Source organism: Lepidochelys kempii, chromosome 2, assembly GCF_965140285.1.
Source record: "Lepidochelys kempii isolate rLepKem1 chromosome 2, rLepKem1.hap1, whole genome shotgun sequence".
Classification (NCBI taxonomy): domain Eukaryota; kingdom Metazoa; phylum Chordata; order Testudines; family Cheloniidae; genus Lepidochelys; species Lepidochelys kempii.
Window position 1 is genome coordinate 36,068,212 of NC_136381.1, and position 21,979 is coordinate 36,090,190.

The window sequence follows — 21,979 nt, forward strand, 5'->3', positions numbered from 1 at the left end:
GACAGAATTTTAAATCAAGCCAGAAAAGTGAGAAAAATCTTGTAGAAAAAAAGATCTTTTCATATCCTTTCAGACTTGAGGTTATAAACTGTCAAAATATACAGAGATGATACTGTCTCACATGACCTTCTCATAAACAAACTACAGAAAAATAGCCTAGACGAACCTACTATAAGGTGGGTGCACAACTGGTTGGAAAACTGTACTCGGAGAATAGTTATCAATGGTTCACAATCAAGTTGGAAGGGCATACTGAGTGGGGTGCTGCAGGGACCTGTCCTGGGTATGCTTCAATATCTTCATAAATGATTTGGATAATGGCATAGAGAGTACTCTTGTAAAGTCTGAGGATGATACCAAGCTGGGACGGGTTGAAAGCACTTTGGAGGACAGGATTAGAATTCAAAATGACCTTGACAAACTGGAGATATGGTTGGAAATAAATAGGATGAAATTCAGTAAGAACAAATGCAAAGTACTACACTCAGGAATAACCAATTGCGCAAATACAAAATCAGAAATGACTGCCTCGGAAGGACTACTCCAGACAAGAATCTGGGGGTTATGGATCACACTAAATATGAGTCAACAATTGTAATAAGGTTTCAAAAAAAATGATCATCATTCTGTGATGTATTAGCGGGAGTGTTGTACACAAGACACATGAAGTAATTCTTCCACTCTACTCAGCACTGTTAAGGCCTCTACTGTAGTAGTGGGTTCACATCTGGGCATCAGACTTTGAAAAAGATGTGGACAAATTGGAGAAATTCCAGAGAAGAGCAACAACATTAATCCAAGTTCTAGAAAACATGACCAATGAGGAAAGATTGAAAAAACTGGGGATTTGTTTAATCTGGAGAAGAGAAAAGTGAGGGGGGATATGATAACACTCTTCAAGTATGTAAAAGGTTGTTATAAAGATGAGGGTGATAAATTGCTGTCCTTAGCCATTGAGGACAGGGCAGGAAGTAGTGGGAAGCTTTTATTGCTTCAAAGGACATTTAGGTTAGCCATTAGGAAAAACTTCCTGTCAGGGTAATTAAGCACTGGAGCAAATTATCTAGGGAGGTTGTGGAATCTCCATCATTGGAGGTTTTAAAGAAAAGTTTAGACAAACACCTGTCAGAGATGGTCTAGATAATATTTAGTCCTGCCTCAGTGCAGGGGACTGAACTAGATGACCTATCTGAGGTCCCTTCCAGTCCTACATTTCTATGAGTCTATGAGAAAAATCATGTACAGCTTCAGGGTAAGACAAGCCACAATTTATCATCTTTACTTGAGTAAACACATTATCTATAAGGAAGCGTTCTCCTAATTAGCAAACACACCAGAAGCTAAACAACTTGTTAATTAAATTATGCAAGAATCAGATGGCAATGGCTACTGGAATTAGATTATTTAATATCTGATATAGACTCTGAAGAACAGATACTTGCCCTACAGTAACTGTGGTTCTTCAAGATGTTGTAGTCAGTGTGGATCCCACTATAGGTTTGCAATCATAGATGCAAGATTGGAGTCTTTCAAATAGCTATGTCCATCAAGGCTACACAGGTGCTTCATGCCTTCCTGTGAACCCATATGAGGGCATAAAAGGTGGGGTGGTCACCGCCCTTCTTCAATTGCTTCGCAATTCAAAGCGTAACGGTATGTCTACACTGTCCATGTTATAAGGTGACTGCGGCAGCACTGTGATGTGAGCAGCATAGACACGCTTTATTGCAAGAGCTCTCCCGGAGATAAAAAATAACCACCCTGAATGAGCGGTGGTAGCTTTATCACTGGGAGTGTGGCTCCCAGAGATAAAGCACTGTCTATACTGGTGCTTTTCAGCACTAAAATTTTTGTCGGTGAGGGGTGTGCTTTTCACACCCCTGAATGACTAAAGTTTTGGCACTGAAAGTGGCCATGTAGACACAGCGTGAGTTGCTGAGGACTCTGAAAAGCCAGGATGAAGGGCAGGTTGTGGGATCCACATTGATGGCAACATTTGAAAAAATACACAGCTACTCTAGGGCAGCCATTCTCTTTTCTTCATGCCTCAGTGTGGAGTCCACTGTAGATGACTGACAAACAGTATTCCCTCTGGACCGTGGGAATGAGCAGTACCAGCTACATCTGTTCAATAATGATTGGAATACTACTCTCCCAAACATCAAATCTAGCCACCACGTCAAGGGCGGAATACTTGAGGGGCATAGTACAGAGGGTTGTTCCACATTGCTGCTTTAGAGAGCTCAGATACTGGCACATTTCTGAAGCAGACGGAAGATGCTGTATGTACGTTGGGGGAATGTGCCATAATGTTTGGAGGGAGTGGTTCACTAGCTAACTAATACATTACTTGATCCACTTAGAAAGTCTCTATGATGAGACAAGTTGGCCTTTCAATGAGCTGGATACTGCCACAAAGAAACGAGGAGACAACTTAAAGGAGTTGGTCCTATCCAGGTAATAGAGCTAGGCTCTGGACACATCCAACTTCTCCTCTACTAGTGTTGCATATGCTTTTGGAAAGAATACTGAAAGATTAAATCAACTGATTCAGGTGAAAATCTGGACCACCTTAGAGATGAACTTAGGGTACAGTTTCAGAACCACCTTGTCCTTGTGAAAGCATCAATATGGAGGTCTGGCCATAAGGGCTTGGAAATTCCTTATCCTTTACATCAAGCTGATAGCCACCAGACAGGCTGTATTAAGGGTAAAGTGATGTATCAAACAATCCAATAGCATCTTGAACAGAGGCTCCATGACCTTTGAGGAGGAGGATGTTGAGATCTCATATAGGAGTCAGGTCTCTAACAGGTGTGTAAGTATGCAGGAAGTCCGTGAGGAATCTTGATACCATTAGATGTTGAAAGAATGCGTATGACCATATCAGAGCATGACATACTGTTATTGCTGCAAGGTGGACTTTGAGCAAAATAAACAACCAATCCAGCTTGTTTTAAATGCAGCATGAAGTGGAGGATCTGTGGTATCGGAACCTCAACTGGGATCAGCTTATGCTGAGCTGTCCATATAGAGAACTGTTTCTATTTGGAGAAGTAGTCTTCCTAGTAGACAACTTCCTGTATTGGATGAGAATTTCTTGAACCTTCCAAAAACAGTCTGTCAATGGTGCTCAACCAGCCAAAATCCAGATTGTAAGATGTCACTGTCATAACTATACAGCTAAAGGTAGCCTAGAACTCCTCCTTACCTGTAAGGAGTTAAGAAGCTCAAATAACCTGGTTGGCACCTGACCAAAAGGACCAATGGGGAAAGAAGATACTTTCAAATCGTAGGGCGGGGATGGGGGGGAGGGAGGCTTTTTGTGTGTGTGTTCTCTTGGGATGCAGAGAAGCATCAGGTCAGAAAACTCCTTCTATAAACCATCCTAAAAGTCTCTCATATTACAAAAATTGTAAGTAAAAGCCAGACAAGGCATGTTAGATTATCTTTTGTTCTGCTTGTGAATTTTTCCTTTGCTGGAGGGAGGTTTATTCCTGTTTTTTGTAACTTTGAAACTAAGCCTAGAGGAAGTTCTGCTGTGTTTTTGAATCTTTTGTTTCCCTGTAAAGTTATTTTCCATTCTGATTTTACAGAGGTGATTTTTACCTTTTAAAAAAAAATCCTTCTTTTAAGAACCTAACTGATTTCTCTATTTTCCTAAGACCCAGGGGTTTGGGTCTGTGATCACTGTGATCCCAATTGGTTAGGATATTATTCTCAAGCCTCCCCAGGAAAGGGGGTAGAAGGACTTGGGGGATATTTTGGGGGAATAGGAACTCCAAGTGGTCCTTTCCCTGATTCTTTATTAAATCGCTTGGTGGTGGCAACATACCTTCCAAGGGCAAAGAATTTGTGCCTTGGGGAAGTTTTAACCTAAGCTGGTAGAAATATGCATAGGGGGTTTTTCATGAGGGTCCCCACATTTGTACCCTAGAGTGCAGAGTGGGGAGGGAACCCTGACAGTCACGACTGCAGGTCTGGATGCAACATCTCTCTGCGGTTCTGGAAGACAATGTTTTGCAAATTAGGAGATGGATGGGGTGCAAGAGGTCTGCCAGCCAAAATTCCCATGGTCAATAGTTTAGCAATTCTTAGCTAATCACTGGTGGACAGCACGCTATGAAGCACCAAAACAGCCCATTAGGAAGAGAGTCTTAAAGTATACAAACGGACCCTGACATTTCACTGTGTATTTGGACAAAACCTAGCAGGAAGTATGACCCTGATTGGATCTACCATAATACAAACCATAAATAATCATTTTTATCACTCTGCACCCTTCACACTAACAACTATTTTATTAATATAGTTTCTTACTTTCTTTGGGTTTGGGTCTATGGAATCTTGCCAAGTTCTTTCATAGTCATATTGTACATTGCCAGGCAGGATATATTTGCAGAATTTTAATCAAATGCACAAACCTTCAAAGAACATATAGCAGTTCAATGAAGGAACTGAAGAATGAGGTACTACAAGAGATGACGGTGGATCTAAGTTGCTCATTTTTCAGAGAAGTGTCATTGCTTTGAGACAAAAATAATTAGTGTAGGAGGGAGCATTCTCTACAAAACATAGTATTATGCATCACAAGGCTGGCATGACAAACTGAACTATGATTCACTGAAGCAACACTAGAAACAGTTCAAACAATACACTAAACTTCTGATCAGACACAAAAAATATTATCCTTTCATAACATGAGGACTGAATTGTTTAATTAACTATGAAGTCCAAATAAAGTTTTAAACTAGAAGCTATTGAACAAAGTGTAACCCACACACCTCCTGGGTGTGGTGTTCTGTCCCACCTAGTGTCACTGAGACCACTTAGAGAGAGAGTGTGCAATTAATAAGTCTGCTCTACAGCCTTAGCTAACAGCCAGGTAGCTTTTAGTTCATGCAGTAGAGGCTCTTGCAATAAATTCCCGAGATCCCAGGTTCGATCCCACCCACCGACGACCGGGGTCTGTTTGTCTTACATAAGGATTCTTTCAGTTACTTTATTCTCAGAGTATTATTTATAAGGGACTTTAAAATGAGTTAGTATTAGAAACAATTGTTTTTGATACAAACAAAAGGACACAGCAGCATGGATACAGAATAGCTTCAAATAAGGGAATCCTAGAAAAATTATTTAAGAAGTTTGATCTATACTGTGATTTTACTAACATGCATTACACAAAAAACACGTAGTTGTGTTTTAGCTATATATCAAACAGATGCCAATTTTTAGTGTCATAATGCTTAATCCAGGCAAAAACTGACTCCAGCTCTATTTCTCCCAGGAAGATTTATTGACTTTCACTTCTCTAAAAATGTGGGGGCTAACTGCAGTTCTCTGCGGGAAACCTGCTTTCTTCAGCAGGCATGGACCATGATTAGCCATCCCATACTCCCACCTTTCTCCATAGCAGTCTGAGTTTGTGTCTGATCAGGGTCCCCATAATAGACAAGATTTTGATTTCTGAGGCCCTCCTTCTGAAGTTCTAAAGTTTGTGCATCTTAGTTGCTTATAGCAAGTATTCTGTGTTGCCATTATTCATGAGTATCATCAGCGCTTTGCTTAGGTGTGTGTGGGAGGGAGGGGTCTCTAACATTCTAAAATCTGGAGGTCTGACAACTTCCCAAGAAACCAATTTTTGATGCTGACTAGGACTCCGTGTCTTTCGGTGACCTTTGTGACTTCTGCAGCAGCCAGCGTGGGTGAGCCCAGGGCCACCCAAGCAGCCAGCTCCGGGGTCAGTGCTCAGGTGGCCCTGGGGACAGCCACACTGACTGCTGCTGGAGTGGCTCTGCAGCCAGCAGCTCAGGTGGCCCTGCAGCCAGCTGCAGTGGCCGCTGCTCAGGCAGTCCCCTTCCCCCTGAGCAGTGGCCCTCTGGTTCCCTCCCCGCACAGCAGTGGTCCCTGGGGCGGCCAGGGGAGCTGCTGCTTGGTGGGCCCCAGCAGCTGGTGCCACTGGCCCAGTCCCCCATGAGCATCATCACCCCGAGCAATGCCCCACTGGGATTTCCCCCAGGAGCGGCCCCCTGCAGCAGTACCCCCCCGATTTAGTCAGGGGGGGTATAGTATAAGTCACGGACAGGTAATGGGCCATGAATTTTTGTTTATTGCCCGTGACCTGTCCATGACTTTTACTAAAAATACCCATGACTAAACTGTAGCCTTAATGATGACATGTTTGCTAACAGTCACTTGGCCTCCAGATGCCCTTTTTTGGAAAGTTGATTTAGAAAGTGGTGGCTATTGAATCAAAGGTGCACTTGTGTACCAATAATATCCTTGGTAGATTCCGATCTAGGTTCAAACCTTTCTTAAGGGCTGAGAGCATAATAGCCAGAGTCCCAAATGATTTCTTGCTGTTTTTGAAGTAGAGCCAATTGGCTAGTTTGGCTATGTTAGACCTCTCAAGCAGGTTTTGATATGACTAAACATTGAGTGTTGCTTTGGGACTAGCAAATATTGGCAGTTTGTCAGAAACTTCTCTTGGTTGGTTCAAGTTGCCAAGCTGTGATGATAGGCTAATGTGTATCAACACTTTATTTATGAAAACCCCAATCCCGCAAACACTTCTGTGAAGCTACTTTTGTGCACAAAGATAAGCACATATGCAAATGTTTATAGAACTGCGGCCTTATTTATTGATGGATTTAAATTTATAAAAAATAAAAAAGGTTCCTATCTGAGAAATATGAGCACCTCAACATATCACCAGAAAATATCTGCAATGAGGGATTTGATTTGTCGTGTCTCTCAAGGATATATCCTGACTTTCATTTTGCTCAATTCTGGAAAGTTTTGTTTCAATAGGCTACCATTTGGCATGCCATCTACCCCCGAACTCTTCAAGAGGAAAATGTCACAGCTCCCAGAGAGTCTGGAAGGGGTTCTCAGCCAAATGAATGGTATCCTTAGCTATGGATCAACAGAAACCTAACATCTCATTGCAGTCCTGGAAAAACTGGAGAAAGCAGGCCTAAACTTAAAAAGTGTGAATTCTCAAAGACAGAATCAAGTTTCTAGGCCCATTGATGGACCAAGGATCAGACAAGATCCAAAAGAAAGTACAAGTGATTACCTACATGAAGGAGCCACAGAGTGGCAGTGAAGTGACACATGTGGGAAAATTCCTACCTCACCTGGCACAGAAGTCAAAGCCATTATGAGATCTCTTCTGTCCAGAAAATTCCTGGTATTGGGGAACTACACAAGCCAGTCATTCAGAAAAATATAGCAAGACAACTGTCTTGGATGGTTTAGACACAAAAACCCGTGCATCCTAGCTGGGGGTTACACTAGATAACCCTTGCAGTCCCTTCTAACCCTATGATTCTATGACAAATGAGACCAGGTCAGAAACCTCTATAAAACCATATTGGGTGGTTTCTGGGAATCTTACCATAAAACAAAATCTGTTTATGAAGGAATCCAGATAGGTTATACCTACATCAATGCAACAGGAAATTATTGACAGACCGCATGAATGGCACCAAGGCATTACCAAAGTCAGGGAGAGAGCTCAAAAGTCTATTTGGTGGCCTGAGCTGAGCAAACAACTACACCAGAGTGTTGAGAAATATAATATTTGTGCTTGCATGAGAACCAACCCATCAGAACCATTGTTACTATCTGCTCTTCCAGACAGGACACAACAGAAATTCAGGAGTGATCTTTTCTATCTTTTGATGACTGATTAATTCTCAAGATTAACTGTAGCTGCCAGGTTGCTCAAAATGACATCAAGTGCCATGGAAAGGATAGAACACTTATTTGCTAATTTTAGGATTCCAGGGCAAGTCATCTCTGATCCTGGTCCTCAGTTTTTTTGAGAGATTTAAGAGGTTTGAAGATACCTATGGTTTCATTCACCTCATATCCAGGCACAATTTTCTCAGAATAATGCTGAAGCAGAATGTGCAGTAAAGATAATAAAACTCTTCTAGCAAATGGACTCTGCCCTATGGAACTGTTGATATGAAAAAAGTTGAGGTCCACTATCCCAGCCATCCCTGCTCAACTATACTCTTGCTGGCCTGTCTTCCCGAGACTACAGAAGAAGGAAGATCCATATAAACCCCATCAGAAGAGAGACTTTGGCAGGCTTTATGGAGTCAAATCCTTGGTAGTACTGAATCCAGGAGATCATGTTTGGGTGAAAGATTTTCAAGAAAAGGGGACAATGCAGGGATGTACCAGGACACTTGATTCTACTTTTTAGGGTGCTAGTAGGAATCATTTTTCAGAACCAGTGTCATCTTGTCACCTTCCCAGGCAGACTTCCAATACACACTGATCACTACCCCGAGACTGAACCTGTGAAGACCCCACCTGCCTTCGTACTAGTGATTCCTCTAGCTCTTCTCCCTGCAAGGAGATAACCAGCAAGAAAAAGACAGCTTCCTGTAGTATGGAGGATTACAAAGGACTTGAGAATTCAAAAAAGTCAGAGGACTAGTAGAGAACGTCTTAAAAGGGCAGAATAAATCCCTGACACAAGTTCAGGCAGCCTACTCTATCCTTTATAGGGCTGTTTATTCTTGTTTTGCTGTGATATTTTATTCCTGTTAACTGTTGTTTAATGTAAAGTTTGGATAAAAGTTGTATCACCCTTCACAAGGAATATGGTGCTACCTGTGAATGTTTAAAGCAGTCACTAGGGGGCATAGAGCTAGGAAGTAAGCGCCGGTATAAACAGGAAATACATCAGTCTTGCATTCACCACAGCCATGCTGTGCTGGATCTCTGTAATCTCTACCAAGAGAAAATCAAGAGCAAAGGGAAGAATGCTGGACCAGCTGGCTGCCCCAGAGGTTATAATAGTATATTGAACTTCAAGAGATCAAGAAAAAAAAATCACAAGACTGTCCCCACAAATCATGAGATTTAAAAAAAAACATAATCAAACCATGTTTTGTAGTCTGTCTCCTGAGTTTTTAACTCCCATCTGCTCCTCTGGCAATGTGTCTGTAATAAATTTCAGGTTGAAAAGTTGATCTTTAACATACACATGCCTCTCCCTGGCTTCTGAGAGTGGGAAAGATGTTATAATATGTAAGTCGTTGCTTTATTTGGGCTAGTCCTAAGTAGCAAGAAACTCAAATTTCAGTGTAATTGTAATGCTTCTGTTAGTGGTATCTCAATATTTGGATAGATGTCCCCTCAAAAATATCCCTACAAAAATGGAGAGATGGACTGGAGGGAAGACATCCGTGCTGGTGGGAAAAAGGGGGAGTACTTATGCTCTAGGCTGTTGTACACACATATAACATACATACTCAGTGGAGAGCTCTACAGTGTGAAAAAAACGAATTTGTGCATATTTAGAAATATACTGTAAAAATCTTATAAAATGGAGCTGGAAAATGAACAATGAACAGCCAAGGATGACAAAGCACTTTATGTATCAAGCTTTCCAATTCTATTTTTCAATTAAGACTTTGGGGAGCTGCAAAGATCTTTACATGCAAGAACATCTTTACATTAACCACCTTTTAGAGCTTTCTATATTTCAGTTCAGTTATTATATTGATAATCCTAAATATTATTTTTTTAAATAATCAATTCAGTCAAATTCAAATTATTTGAAAAAAATGTAAATCATTCTTCTTCTGTCTATAACTTTGATAACTACATAAATGATGCAACTAATTCATTTTTGTTTTAATTATTCTTCCCTCCCACAGCCTCCAGGGGTTCTCCCTTTTCCTGAATCCATGAACATCCCCTCATCAGTCCCCACCTACTTCACGTCTGCTCCTGCTAGAGTTCTTCATTCCCCTTTCCCAGGCCTGGGGATTGCAACAGGGTCCCCTTTCCCTGGCTGGGGGTGGCAGTTTCAGAAGCAGAGGCAACATCCTGTATGTGTTTCTCACAGGAGGGGCCAGGGTTGAGGGAGTGGAGCTATAATGGGTTGCTGGACTCTTTGCTCCCTCCTTCCCTCACCCCTGCTGTGAGAACTCTAGGAGTGAGTAGAGGTGAGAGACTCTGCTTATGGCAGCACTGGGGGCTAGAGCTTCCCATGTCATTGCGAGATGGGCTTCAACACCCTCTAAAATCCCATTACTCGTGATAAAATAGCAAGAGTTGGCAATACTGTTATAAGAAAGAAAAAATCCCCTCTACCATGTACAACGGAGCAGTTCACAGATGGTCACACATCCTATTGCATGAGGACACCTTTCTATTGCAACAAAGGTGACATTGATTCTGTTTCTTTAAATCAATAGCAAGGCAGGAGGGGTCTGACCTAGGTCCTAAGCAGAAGCTCTGTAGTGAAGCAGAGAAAGTGTGAGAGAGTAGCCGGTAAGATAAAACTGCTTTTCTCATTCTAAAAGAGTTGCTTGTTCAGCATTAAAAGAAAGTGACTCTGATTTTTTTCCCTATTGTCACATGACAAAAAGAGGGGCAGAAGCATTCAACCAATCAAGAAATCCAAATGTTTTATCAATGAGTAAATCAGATAAGGAATATTGCATTTTCCCATTATAAACTAAGTGGAAAACACAGCAAATGTAATAATTGTATATTAAATATCACAATTCCAGACTATTTAATTGTAGCTATAGTGTAACTCTGAGTGTGTTGAAATAGAAACTACATTGGTAAAAGCATATCACAGACCTGATTAAGCCTATGGGTGTTGCATGAAATGAGCTTGTTGAATTTCAGTAGTGTAATAAATGTCTAACTCAGTCTCTCCCTGACTTACATGCAAAGTGCACTCAGAATTAGGTGCTGACCAGGACTGGCTTCTTGGGCTAAGGCAGAGGGAGGATCCTTCTTCCCTCCCCTTTCCTGGCTTCACCCAGAACTGCCACAAGATAGAAGCAGCCGGTCCTTTTTATCTGGCCTCCAGAGACCTCAGTGGCTTCTGCCTGCTCCCAGTCCTTCTAGCACGCTGGAGTACAAAGTCTCACTTGTTCTACCAGCAGCTGACCCTGGGAGGCCTTTTTAGACAACTCCTGAAAGTCCAAACTCTTCTGTCCTTCTTTTCTTAAAAGGCTGTTTCCTAGGGCATGGCTCACCAAGATAGCAGGGTCTCCAGTAGAGGGCAGCAAATGCATAGGACACCCAGTCACAGGCACCTAAAATATTTTAGGCTTACTACAGTCACAGACCTATACAATGCTACCACTTCACACCACGCTAACTCATTAATGCAAATCGGTGAAAGAACCATTTTTGATTATCCATGTCCACAATTGATCCACACACACATTTATCAGCCTACACAAAAGTAATTTCAGTACAGAGAAGTCTTGATGTTCTCTCTGAAGTTGGGCTCAGCTAGTTCTATTCCTCCCAACCAGCACTGCCTTCTTGTGCCTTTGTATCAGTCCTCAGCTAATGGGTTAATTAGCCCTTTAGCACCCCCAGACTGCTAGCTTGTTTAGATAAAATTACATCCCAATATCCAATCAGATGTCTCTAGGGGACCTAAATACAGTAGAACCTCAGCGTTACGAACACCTCGGGAATGGAGTTTCCTCGTAACTCTGAAATATTGATAACTCTGAACAAAGTGTTATGATTGGTTTTTGAGAAGTTACAACTGAACATTGACTTAATAGAGCTTTGAAACTTTACTATGCAGAAGAAAAATGCTGCTTTTAACCATCTTAATTTAAATGAAACAAGCACAGAAACAGTTTCCTTAGTTTGTCAAATCTTTTTTTTAAACTTTCCCTTTATTTTTTCAGTAGTTTACATTTAACACAGTACTGTACTGTACTTGTTTTGTCTCTGCTGCTACCTGATTCCGTAATTCCGGTTCCATATGAGATGTGTGGTCGACCGGTCGATTCGTAACTTTGGTGTTCGTAACTCTGTGGTTCTACTGTAGTGCTCACCTGCTAGCTCCCCAGCACTATGTCATACAGTCAAATGCAAACTATAAACCAGTTCAAAAGGAACAAAAGGCTGTGGCTGCCTGCATTCTAAGGGGTGAAGTTAAGATGTTTATTTATTCTGTTTGCAGAACCATTCCATTAAAATCAAGAGATAAATTTGTTCACTATTGAAGAATTATGGCTGAAGGTGAAGAAGGATTCAAGGGAACATAAACAACAAGCTATGTCAAATAAAATACAAATGGGAAAACAAACAGGGTCCAGGCATTGGAAAAAGAGCTACAGGACCACAGGGAACTATCTATCTATAAACAGAAATATATTTTACCTGACATCATCTTGTGAGAATTGCCTTTGTAAATCCTCTTTTTTCCTCTGGTTTTTCTCTTTCCCTTCCTCACTTTGATCATCATGGGTCTTTTCACCATTTCCTGATTCTTTGCTTTCCTCCTTATCACAGTTTTCTGAAACCTCTTGCTCTTCCCCCTTTTCATTAACTTGTTCTTGCTTCACTTTTTCCTCAAGCTCCTCCTCCTCAGGAAATATCTCCTCATGCTCATCCCCTTCCTGCCCTCCCTCTTTTTTTCCTTCTAAATCCCTTGACCTTCTGAAGTCAACACAAGTTGAGGAAGGCATGCAAACAAAAAAGAAGACAAAGTGTAGTTAGGGTTGTAGAGAAGAAGCATGCATGCAGTACACAAAAAGAAATTTAAAAGAAAATAAATAAATTAGAAGGGAAAATGTAGTGACGGGTAAAAGCATGCTGGCCAACTTCCAGCACAGGCTAGACAAAGCTTAAGATGCAACCATTTTTTCAGGACAGTCTGTAATGCACGTATTTTGTATACAAAGTTACACGCTGATAAATCACACAAAACGGTGCTTAAATACATGGAATGCACACTTCTGTGTTCCAGACAATATCAATTATGCAAAATGAGAGATACTTAAACCTACCCTTTTTTTAAAATATAATTTCTCTTAGGAGGGGAAATTTCCCAAAATAAGGAATACTAGTGCCAAAATATTTAAGGCCCAATCTTACATTCCTTTCATCGGTGTTTTGAGTGTTCAAGGAATGGAAGTTGAGCCCATTTCTGCTTTCAGATATACTGTACAACTCTTATTAAAGACTAGACAATGAGTGTTGCACAGCAATATATTTAAAGAGAACCGGGTCCAGTATCTATAGAAGCACTTTACAAGAAGTTTTAAGAGTCCGGCAATTCAAGTAGTGCTGTCAAGCGATTAAAAAATTAATCGCAATTAATCACATGATTAATTCCACTGTTAAACAATATTAGAATACCATTTATTTAAATATTTTTGGATGTTTTCTACATTTTTAAATATATTGATTTCAATACAACACAGAATCCAAAGTGTACAGTGCTCACTCTATATTTATTTGATTACAAATATTTGCACTGTAAAAAACAAAGGAAACAGTATTTTTCATTTTCCCCCATTACAAGTACTGTAGTCCAATCCCTTTATCATGAAAGTTGAATTTACGGGAGATAATGCTGCCAAATGATGACGGGGCATAGAAATGTTTACCATATCTGGCACATAAATACCTTTCAATGCCGGCTACAAAAGTGCCGTGTAAACCCCTTTTCTCACTTTCAGGTGACACTGTAAATAAGAAGCGGGCAGCATTATCTCCCGTAAATGTAAACAAACTTGTTTGTCTGAGCGATTGGCTGAACAAGAAGAATGACTGAGTGGATTTGTAGGCTTTAAAATTTTACCTTGTTTTGTTTTTGACTGCAGTTATGTAATAAAAAAGAATTCTACATTTGTAAATTGCACTTTCATGATAAAGAGATTGCAGTAGAGCACTTGTATGAGATGAATTGAAAAATAGTATTTCTTTTATCATTTTACAGTGCAAACATTTGTAATAAAATAATAATATAAAGTGAACTGTACACTTAGTATTCTATGTTGTAATTGAAATCAATATATTAGAAAATATAGAAAAACATCCAAAAATATTTAATAAATTTCAATTGGTATTCTATTATTGTTTAACAGTACGATTAAAGTTGTGAATAATCACGATTAATTTTTTTAATCACAATTAATTTTTTTGAGTTAATAGCATGCGTTAACTGCAATTAATTGACAGACCTAAATTCAAGCACAGAAGTTGTGGAGATGCAGGAGGATAGTCTCTGCTCCAATTTGTAAAGAATGTTGTAATGACTCTGAGACTACTGGCAAGTATTTTGTAAATAAAATTATCATTTAAATTGTTCAATATTTTTCAAGAGTCTTTTTTCAAAAGATGCAAGTCTAAGTGTAACAAATGCCTTCTGATAGCAGCATCATCTCAAGATGCTAAAGTCTGCATGCAAGAAAATCCCTTTATTCACTTACAAAAAATATCTAGCATAAGGAATCAAAAGGGCAGTAGAAACACAAAAATAAACTAAAACCTATATTTTGGAAAGCCCTGTAAGTTTTATTAAAATTATATATGTTAAAGTTTAGCAGAATATTCACATGCACTCACCTGAAAAGTATTCTAAAAGCATATAAGTGACCAACTTCCTAGTTCTATTACTCACCTTATTTTCTTGTTCCCTCTCAGTCGTTCTGATTGGACAGACATGTAGCTTGTGCTGCTGAAACGAGAAGCACTGCTTGTCCTTGATACAGCTGACACATCACTGACATCACTGTCTGAAGACTTATTGGAAATATTGTCTGAGCCTCGCTGAGGATCCCGTCCTGACCGATACTATAAAAACAGAACGAAAAAGACACAGACGTAGTCAGTGAAACCACCATAAATCAGCTGTTGGGGCTTTCCCATAATAGTATGTTAATTGACTCCATCACCAACTTCTGTCTGCATTATTACAGTGAAGTTCTTAATTGGTCATACTGTATGGAATACAAATCTTGTTTTTGTATATCTCAATTATAACCTAACTGCACTACTCAACTAAAGATATTACATTAAGGTCCTTACCATGGGCCACATGTTCAGTAACTTGTACAACACCTTTCGTCTGACAATTTTCAAGGGCTTTGCAAATTTTAGTGAAGACTCCCAACATCACTGCGAAGGATTTAATGATTATATCTATTTTACAAATGGGTAAATAGAGTCATAAAGCCAAGTGACTTCCCCAGGCTTGTTCAGTTAGCAAAAAGCAGAGCTAGGGATAGAACTCATGTTCTAATGGTTAAATAACACTGGTATTCTAGGTAACTATACTGTTTACCTTCAAAAGATTTTCTAACAGATATTAACTCTTGTTTACTTAAAAGAAAGGGGAAAATGAGATTATTAAACTAAAACTGGGAACGAGATTGGGAATTTTAAAAGGTCTTAGGGGAGCTAGTGGCCAGATTCTTTTAAAGTCAGTAAGCAGATAAAGATGCAGAGAAACATCATACCTTTAAAAATCTGGGCCTAAGCATTTAACTCACACTCACATTCAAGGAGATGCAGAAAGCCTGCAACTGACCCAGAAATTGAACATGGGTTTCCTGAGCCCCAGACCAGTGTGCAGTCTGCTAAATCAGCCTTCCCACACAGTCATGCTAGGCTGTGGCATAAAGGCCAGGGCACAGCCCCAACTCTACATTAGGTATAATCTGCATGATTCTTAAATATAACCCAACTAGTTCAGATAACACTTAAGATGTTTTGTGAAATTTAGGATGCAGAACCAAAAATAGGAACAGTGTCATTTCTACCCACATAGATTCCAGGCTTTGACAGCTCTGTCCCCTCAGACCTTATAAGAAGAGGTTATATGTATTGAGCCATAAGTTTAGGAGTACACCATACATTTGAATGTCACAGCATTTCTTGACTTGTGTTGTAGCCACATAGTCAAACTTTTTTGCCTGATAGAATAAAATAAATTCCTCTTTACATCCCAGTGGAAACAGAAATATGACAATTAAGCAACTGTCCAAATCTTCAGAGTTACAGGAACACATCATATAAGGAGATTCTGTTTATTTTAGAGCTTATTAAAACAGAGAATGTAAAACACATTAACATAAGAAAGGTGGCTATAAAAATGGTACATTCTTACTAAGATCTCTTCTCTGTGTACACTTAGTCATATCTACTCCATTTGATTTCTCTTAGCATTCTAGACCCAATGCAGCTATACTATGGTGAAGTAAATTGGATTATATTTTGGAATTTAAATAATCGACAGACTTGTTAACTAAATTCCAATGACAGGATATTTAATTACTTGTGGTAATTAATGCATTAATACAACTTGAGTAGCAGATCCCATATCAAGCTTGCACCATCAGCAGGAAAAAAAAAGTATAAAATGAACAAATGAGAATAGCATTAAGTGTAAAGCAGTGCCCGAATTTTGAGAGAGTCACTTTACAGAGTATAATTGCACTTGAAAAATGTTTTTAAAAAACTGTATTAAGGTCATGTGACTTTTTGTGGCGGCCATAATCAAGCCAGAGAGAAGCATAAAGTGAAAACGGGACACTCAGTTAACAGGGTTGCAGACAACATTCAGCAAACCATTCAAAGTGAATTTATATAATTTGGTGTACCTTCAATCCACTGCTCAGAGGCATCAAAAAGAGTTGCCCTGGTTCTGTTCCCTGGTTATCAGCCCAATTTATCAGGGTGCTGATGAAGATCTAAACCGTGGCAGGCCCTAAGAATCTGGCAATATGGGAGAGAAAGGAGTGAGGACATTTACCCCAACCTTGTGCAGCCAGTATAGGGGCTGCCCTGAACTGCAGCCCCCATGCCTCCTAGATATCTGCTCTGGGAAGTACTGTACTTTTCTGAAGCAGAATGTTCTCTGATGCTCTACCCTGGTGGTGAGGCTTTGCAGTGCACCCAGCACAGAGCTGTGCCTACATGCCACAATTCAGCCCTAGTATATTTTACTGCATGTTTTTATTATTTTTTTTATAAAATCCCTTACAAAGTTTACGAGATACACAGTTCTGTAGTGCACTTATATACACACACACATACATGCGTGCGCACCAAAGGAGAAACGGGTGGACAGATATTAAATATGCCCCAAATGTTCACCTCCTTTTTCAAAATGATTATAAATCCTTGATTATCTTTTATCATTTGTTATTCCAACGGCCAATAACTGCTCCTGTAATGCATTTAGGTATAATTTTTTAATTGATTCAAGCATGTAAGTCCCACTAGTGTTTATTTTATTTTGATTTATAATAATATATACTAAAAGATACTTCAGGCATCTTTGCAAAATATATTATTATTATAATCCCTCAGTATTACATCATGGCGATTATTTTTTTTAAAACAGCCTTCACAGCATAAAAGATCTTTAAGCACAGAAAGGAGAGAGCTACTGCTTAAAATTTATCTGCATGAGTCACCAAGAAATCCTGACCACGAACTGACTCCACATGTTTGGGGAGTCAGGAGTTTCATTAAATTCTCTACAGAATTTCTCCATTTTAGGTGCTCAAATGCATTTGTTCTCCTCTGACTTTCATTAAAATTCTTGCAGTGCCTAAGAGTGCTGACTTCTGGAGGTCACTGATTGTGATGTCTTGCATTCCTAACAAGTTCTTGCATTGCTCAATCATACCCTTAGCGATTGCGCCAAGTTCTCCAGTAATCATTGAGATCATCTTTGTTTTAGTTTTCCATAATCTTTCCACTTCATGACAGAGTTCTTCATGCTTCTCTTGTTTCTTTTTTATGTTTCTATCTGCTGGTATTTCAATATCAATTAAGTTTTGTTTCTCCTCTTTTCTGCATCAACCATGGCCAGCCTGTTTCCCTGCACCATTCAGTCTTGACAATTGCCAGATTAAATACAATTTTACACTTTTCATTCACTAGAGCATTTTCAATTTGGTGGCTGTAATTAAATCGTTTAAATCGTTGCCACAGGGGCTTCAATGCAGGCACTTGGCAACCTCATTGTGTCTGTTCATATGTTCCCTCCCAGCCAGGCTCCTGCAGGTGCTCAATACATTTTCCACCCTCTCTTTCTTTCTGGAACACATTCTGCAGTTTGGGAAGCAGTTCTATTGGTCAGTTTTGTTTTAAATGTAATGAAGCCTTTAAGGACTGCTCTTGTGTACTCATAATGAAGCTTTCTCTCTCTCTGTTGAGGAATCCTTCTACAAGCCATGAGTTTGTTAATCTTCGATATAATGGGTTTGATCTCTCTCCCACAGTGTCTGTGCACTGATTCTATGTAAATCTTTCAAGTATTTCTTTAGTGGTTTGCTTTTTCCTTTCTTTTATGCTTCTGGGATACATGTTCGGGCATCACTTGTTATCATGACTGGATCATCTTTTATTCTGGTTGACTCCTCATATAGTTTGATGTTATAGACTTTATTGTCAATTGCTTCCTCCACAGATAGCAGACCTTTTCCTCCAACACATAATCAGATGTACATCCTGTTCACATCTTGATTGATATTTATTATTCTATGTATTGTTAGAAGCTTTCTTGTGTGGATGTCAAATTTTGTTCTTCTTTTCTTGATTCCACTTGATCACTCCAGCAGTGTACCATACTATCACAAATTGCTCACATATTAATGGCTGGGATCAAATTCCTTAAGTTCTGTACTTAAAGAAGTTCTTATTCAGCTGTAATATTCTTCCTCACTTCCTCTTTGACTTCCTTATATTGTAACTCTGACAATTCCCTGATTCCCAGGTATTTGGGGGTGTCATGTTGAGAGATATCTTTGCTAGTATCTTTGTTAATTGTATGCCATCTCATTGTACCAGTTTGCTCCTCTTTACAGATGCTGACACACATTTAGCCAAGCCAACTCACAGTTTTATACCTTCACCAAACTTGTCTACCATTGTCATCAATCTCTATCTCCTTTGTGACCATCCATATAGTTTCAAATCATCCACATATAAAAAAATAGTTAACTGGTTGTTGCTCTTTGCTGATAAGATCACCACAATTCTTCTCATGGAGCATCCATGTCAGCAGCAGCATTGCTATCATGTTAAGGAATACCCATTATTACTATTATTAATTATTTGTATTGCAGCACCTTGGAACCCCAGTCATGGATCAGGACAACCCTGTGTTAGGTACGTACAAACACAGGACAAAATGGGGCTTACCTACAAGCTTACCTCCCAAAATGGGGCTTACCTACTGCAAGGAGAACATACCCCGCAGCTTTATTTTTTCTGCCGCTGCTGGTTATGTAAACTAACTTTTTGTCTTAGAAGTCCTTAGAAATGTTTTGGGAGGAATCTACTGCATATACCTAATTAGACATTTTCCTAAACTTTAGTGCTTCTATCTAGAGCTGAGCAAATCATTGATTTTTCGATTTGGGGGCTGAACTGAAAAATCCAAAAATATTTCAGTTTGGCTAAAATGGTTTTTCTTGATAAAATTAAAAACTGGGGGGGAACCTGTTTCGGGTTGAATTAAATGTTTAATTTGACCCAGTAATTTTTTTTCCAAGTTTTTGTTTCATTTTGTGTTTGTTTTGCGGTGTTTTCCATCCCTTACCGTAGCTAAATTGTTAAACAATTTTTGCCTAATTCAGTTTCTATCTTTCCAAAATATCTAAATCACTAGTGCACAATGTGGATCAAGAACAGCAATAATTTCAATTTTAAACAGCCATACTTTAAATATAAGAGCATTGAAGGAAACCATCATCTGATCTTTCTTCTAATCATAGTTTTATTCAAATTATGTTAAAATAACTCTCTGCTCTTGTATTTTATGTGTTAACCCCAATAAAATATTTTATGATTGAGTTAGAACATACATAAATGTAAAGAGGACAAATATTTATCATTTTAGGTAATGTGAGTTTGGGATGAAGGCTGTTTTTAGCAGAAATAACATTTTGTACTCTCTATGAAAGTTTTAATATACAATACCTCTTTCATTAAAAAAGGCAAAGTATCAGTAACAGGTTCCACTACATAGTCACACATATCCTCTTGAATCTAAGATATCAGCCTCTCTAAATTACGTTCCATAGTAATATCTAGACTCTGCAACTTTGCTGCCTCCATGGACTAAGTTCAAATACCTCAGTCAAGGCATGCACAACTCTGCTCTGAGTTACTGTTCAGACTTTGTTTTCCCATAGTACAGATCTAAAAAATTATGCTCTCCTGCTAACTTCCATCCTTCAGAAATCTATTTCTGCTCTTGTATCTGACCCCTTGATTAGGGCAAGTATCACAGTAGTCAGTGTGTTGCGTGTTAGGGTTTAAAGGCCTGATTTGCACTACTGAAGTCAATAGAAGTCTTGCCATTGACTTGAAAGGGGCAGGATTGGGCCCTACGTTTACTATGATTCCAATACAGGGAAGCTTCCAAAGTGCCCCTCTGTATTATGCTTAGACATTAAATTAGTCTTTCCGTTTTATGAGTAATGTTAAAAAAAGATATGGGCAACATTTTTCTTCTTGTGGTGAAGCCTTATTTTAAATGTATATATTTGCATTATTCAATTTGTGGAAGGTTTAGACATTAGCCTGAAGATGCCAAATAAAAGCATTCCCTCATCCAGAGCTTCCCTTTCAACTCATTCAGAATCTTCTCAAGGTTTGTTGTTGGGGTTTTTTTTTTGGTTTGTTTGGGTTTTTTTACTGTTTTTACTTTATGGATTACAAGTACTACAGTGGCCTTTAGAAGTAGCAGTGTCCACACTTTAGGAAAGTTGTGGACAAATTGGACAGAGTCTAGAGGGAAGCAGCAAACATGATAAAAGGTTTTAGAAAACTTGGCCTATGAGGAAAGGTTAAAAAAACTGGACATGTTTAGTCTTGAGCAAAGAAGGCTGAGAGGGGACCTGGTAGTAGTCTTCAAATATATTAAAGAGGACAGTGATCAATTGTTATCCATGTTCACTGAAGGTAGGACAAAAAGCAATGGGCTTAATCTTCAGCAAGGGAGAATTAAGCTAGATATCTGGAAAATTTTTCCAACTATAAGGATAGTTAAGCACTGGAATAGGCTTCCAAGGGAGCTAAAAATCTTCCAATGTTGGGAATTCCACAAACACCTGTCAGGGATGGTTTACTTGAGCTAATGTCAATGCAGGGGGCTGGACTAGATGACCTCCAGCCCTACAGTTCTATGATTTACCAGCAGCTATCATGTCTTGATATCTGAGAGACATTAGTTATTTCTCATCTCAATCAGAGGGAGGGATTGTGGTATCTCAGACATGTTGTGGGAACTGCTGTTAAGTACTGACATCTCTGTTTATTTAGGACATTTTAACAGGATAACAAATCAGTGCCATGTAAGTATCAGAGACAAAATGATAATCAAATATTGCCTTTTTAATCACAACTACTGTACTGAAAGAAGCTGCGCTTTACTTTCCTTCATTTGGAAGTAGATATATTTTAAAAAATTTATTATTTAGGGTAAAATTTTCAAAAATACTTAGGTGAATTAGAAGTCTAAGTCCCACTGACTTTCAATGAGACTTAGGCTGCTCAGACACTTGAGTGCATTTGAAAATTTTACCCTTCGTCAGATACACGTAGGCTGCAGAAAGGAACCAAGCTCTGCTGTCACTTCAGTTTCAGCTATTGCAACATTATTGCAACTGACAAGAATGACTCCTGATAGGCCTATCAGGAACCAGGTTAACACTGCAAATATACTAGTAACAAGTACTGTATCAACAACAAGCTTTTGTGGACTCTTAAAATCCTATCCTCTGTGGTAGAGAAAGTACTCCTAAGAGGCTCTAACAAACTGATATTGAAGTACTTTTGTGATTTCTGATTTCTTGCACTGATAAGGGAATATTTTTCTGTGGTGACATCTTACAAGAGTATTACACCTGAAAAAGGAATAGTTATTCTGTTTTCTATTACAATGGGCTTTTAAGTGCAAGTACAATTTCTGATTGATTGGCAAACTGCCATTACATGAGCAATTGATTGTGTGTAAATCTGAAACCTTCTTACACTCATTTCTTGAAGTTAACTACCCTGGAGCACTCTACACACAGTTAAAGAAATTGCTATTGCTCAGTTTTAATATAGTGTTACTGACCTTCCAGGTTGAACTAGATAATTCGGCTGCCAGATAATCACTCAACTCCCAGACAACTGAAATTTGCAGGGATTTCCAACTCCCTTCCTATTT

At 39.1% G+C, this 21,979-nt stretch overlaps 1 protein-coding gene across 49 annotated transcripts in view; it reads right to left on the reverse strand.

Moving 5' to 3' along the window:
* Positions 1 to 21,979, reverse strand: part of RIMS2 (regulating synaptic membrane exocytosis 2) — a 748,363-nt gene that overhangs the window by 90,482 nt on the left and 635,902 nt on the right. For all 49 annotated transcript variants that reach the window (XM_078851433.1, XM_078851460.1, XM_078851434.1 and 46 more), the window contains one exon: positions 14,426 to 14,598. In XM_078851433.1, coding sequence (XP_078707559.1) covers positions 14,426 to 14,598 — 173 coding nt within the window. The remainder of the gene's footprint in view (positions 1 to 14,425; positions 14,599 to 21,979) is intronic.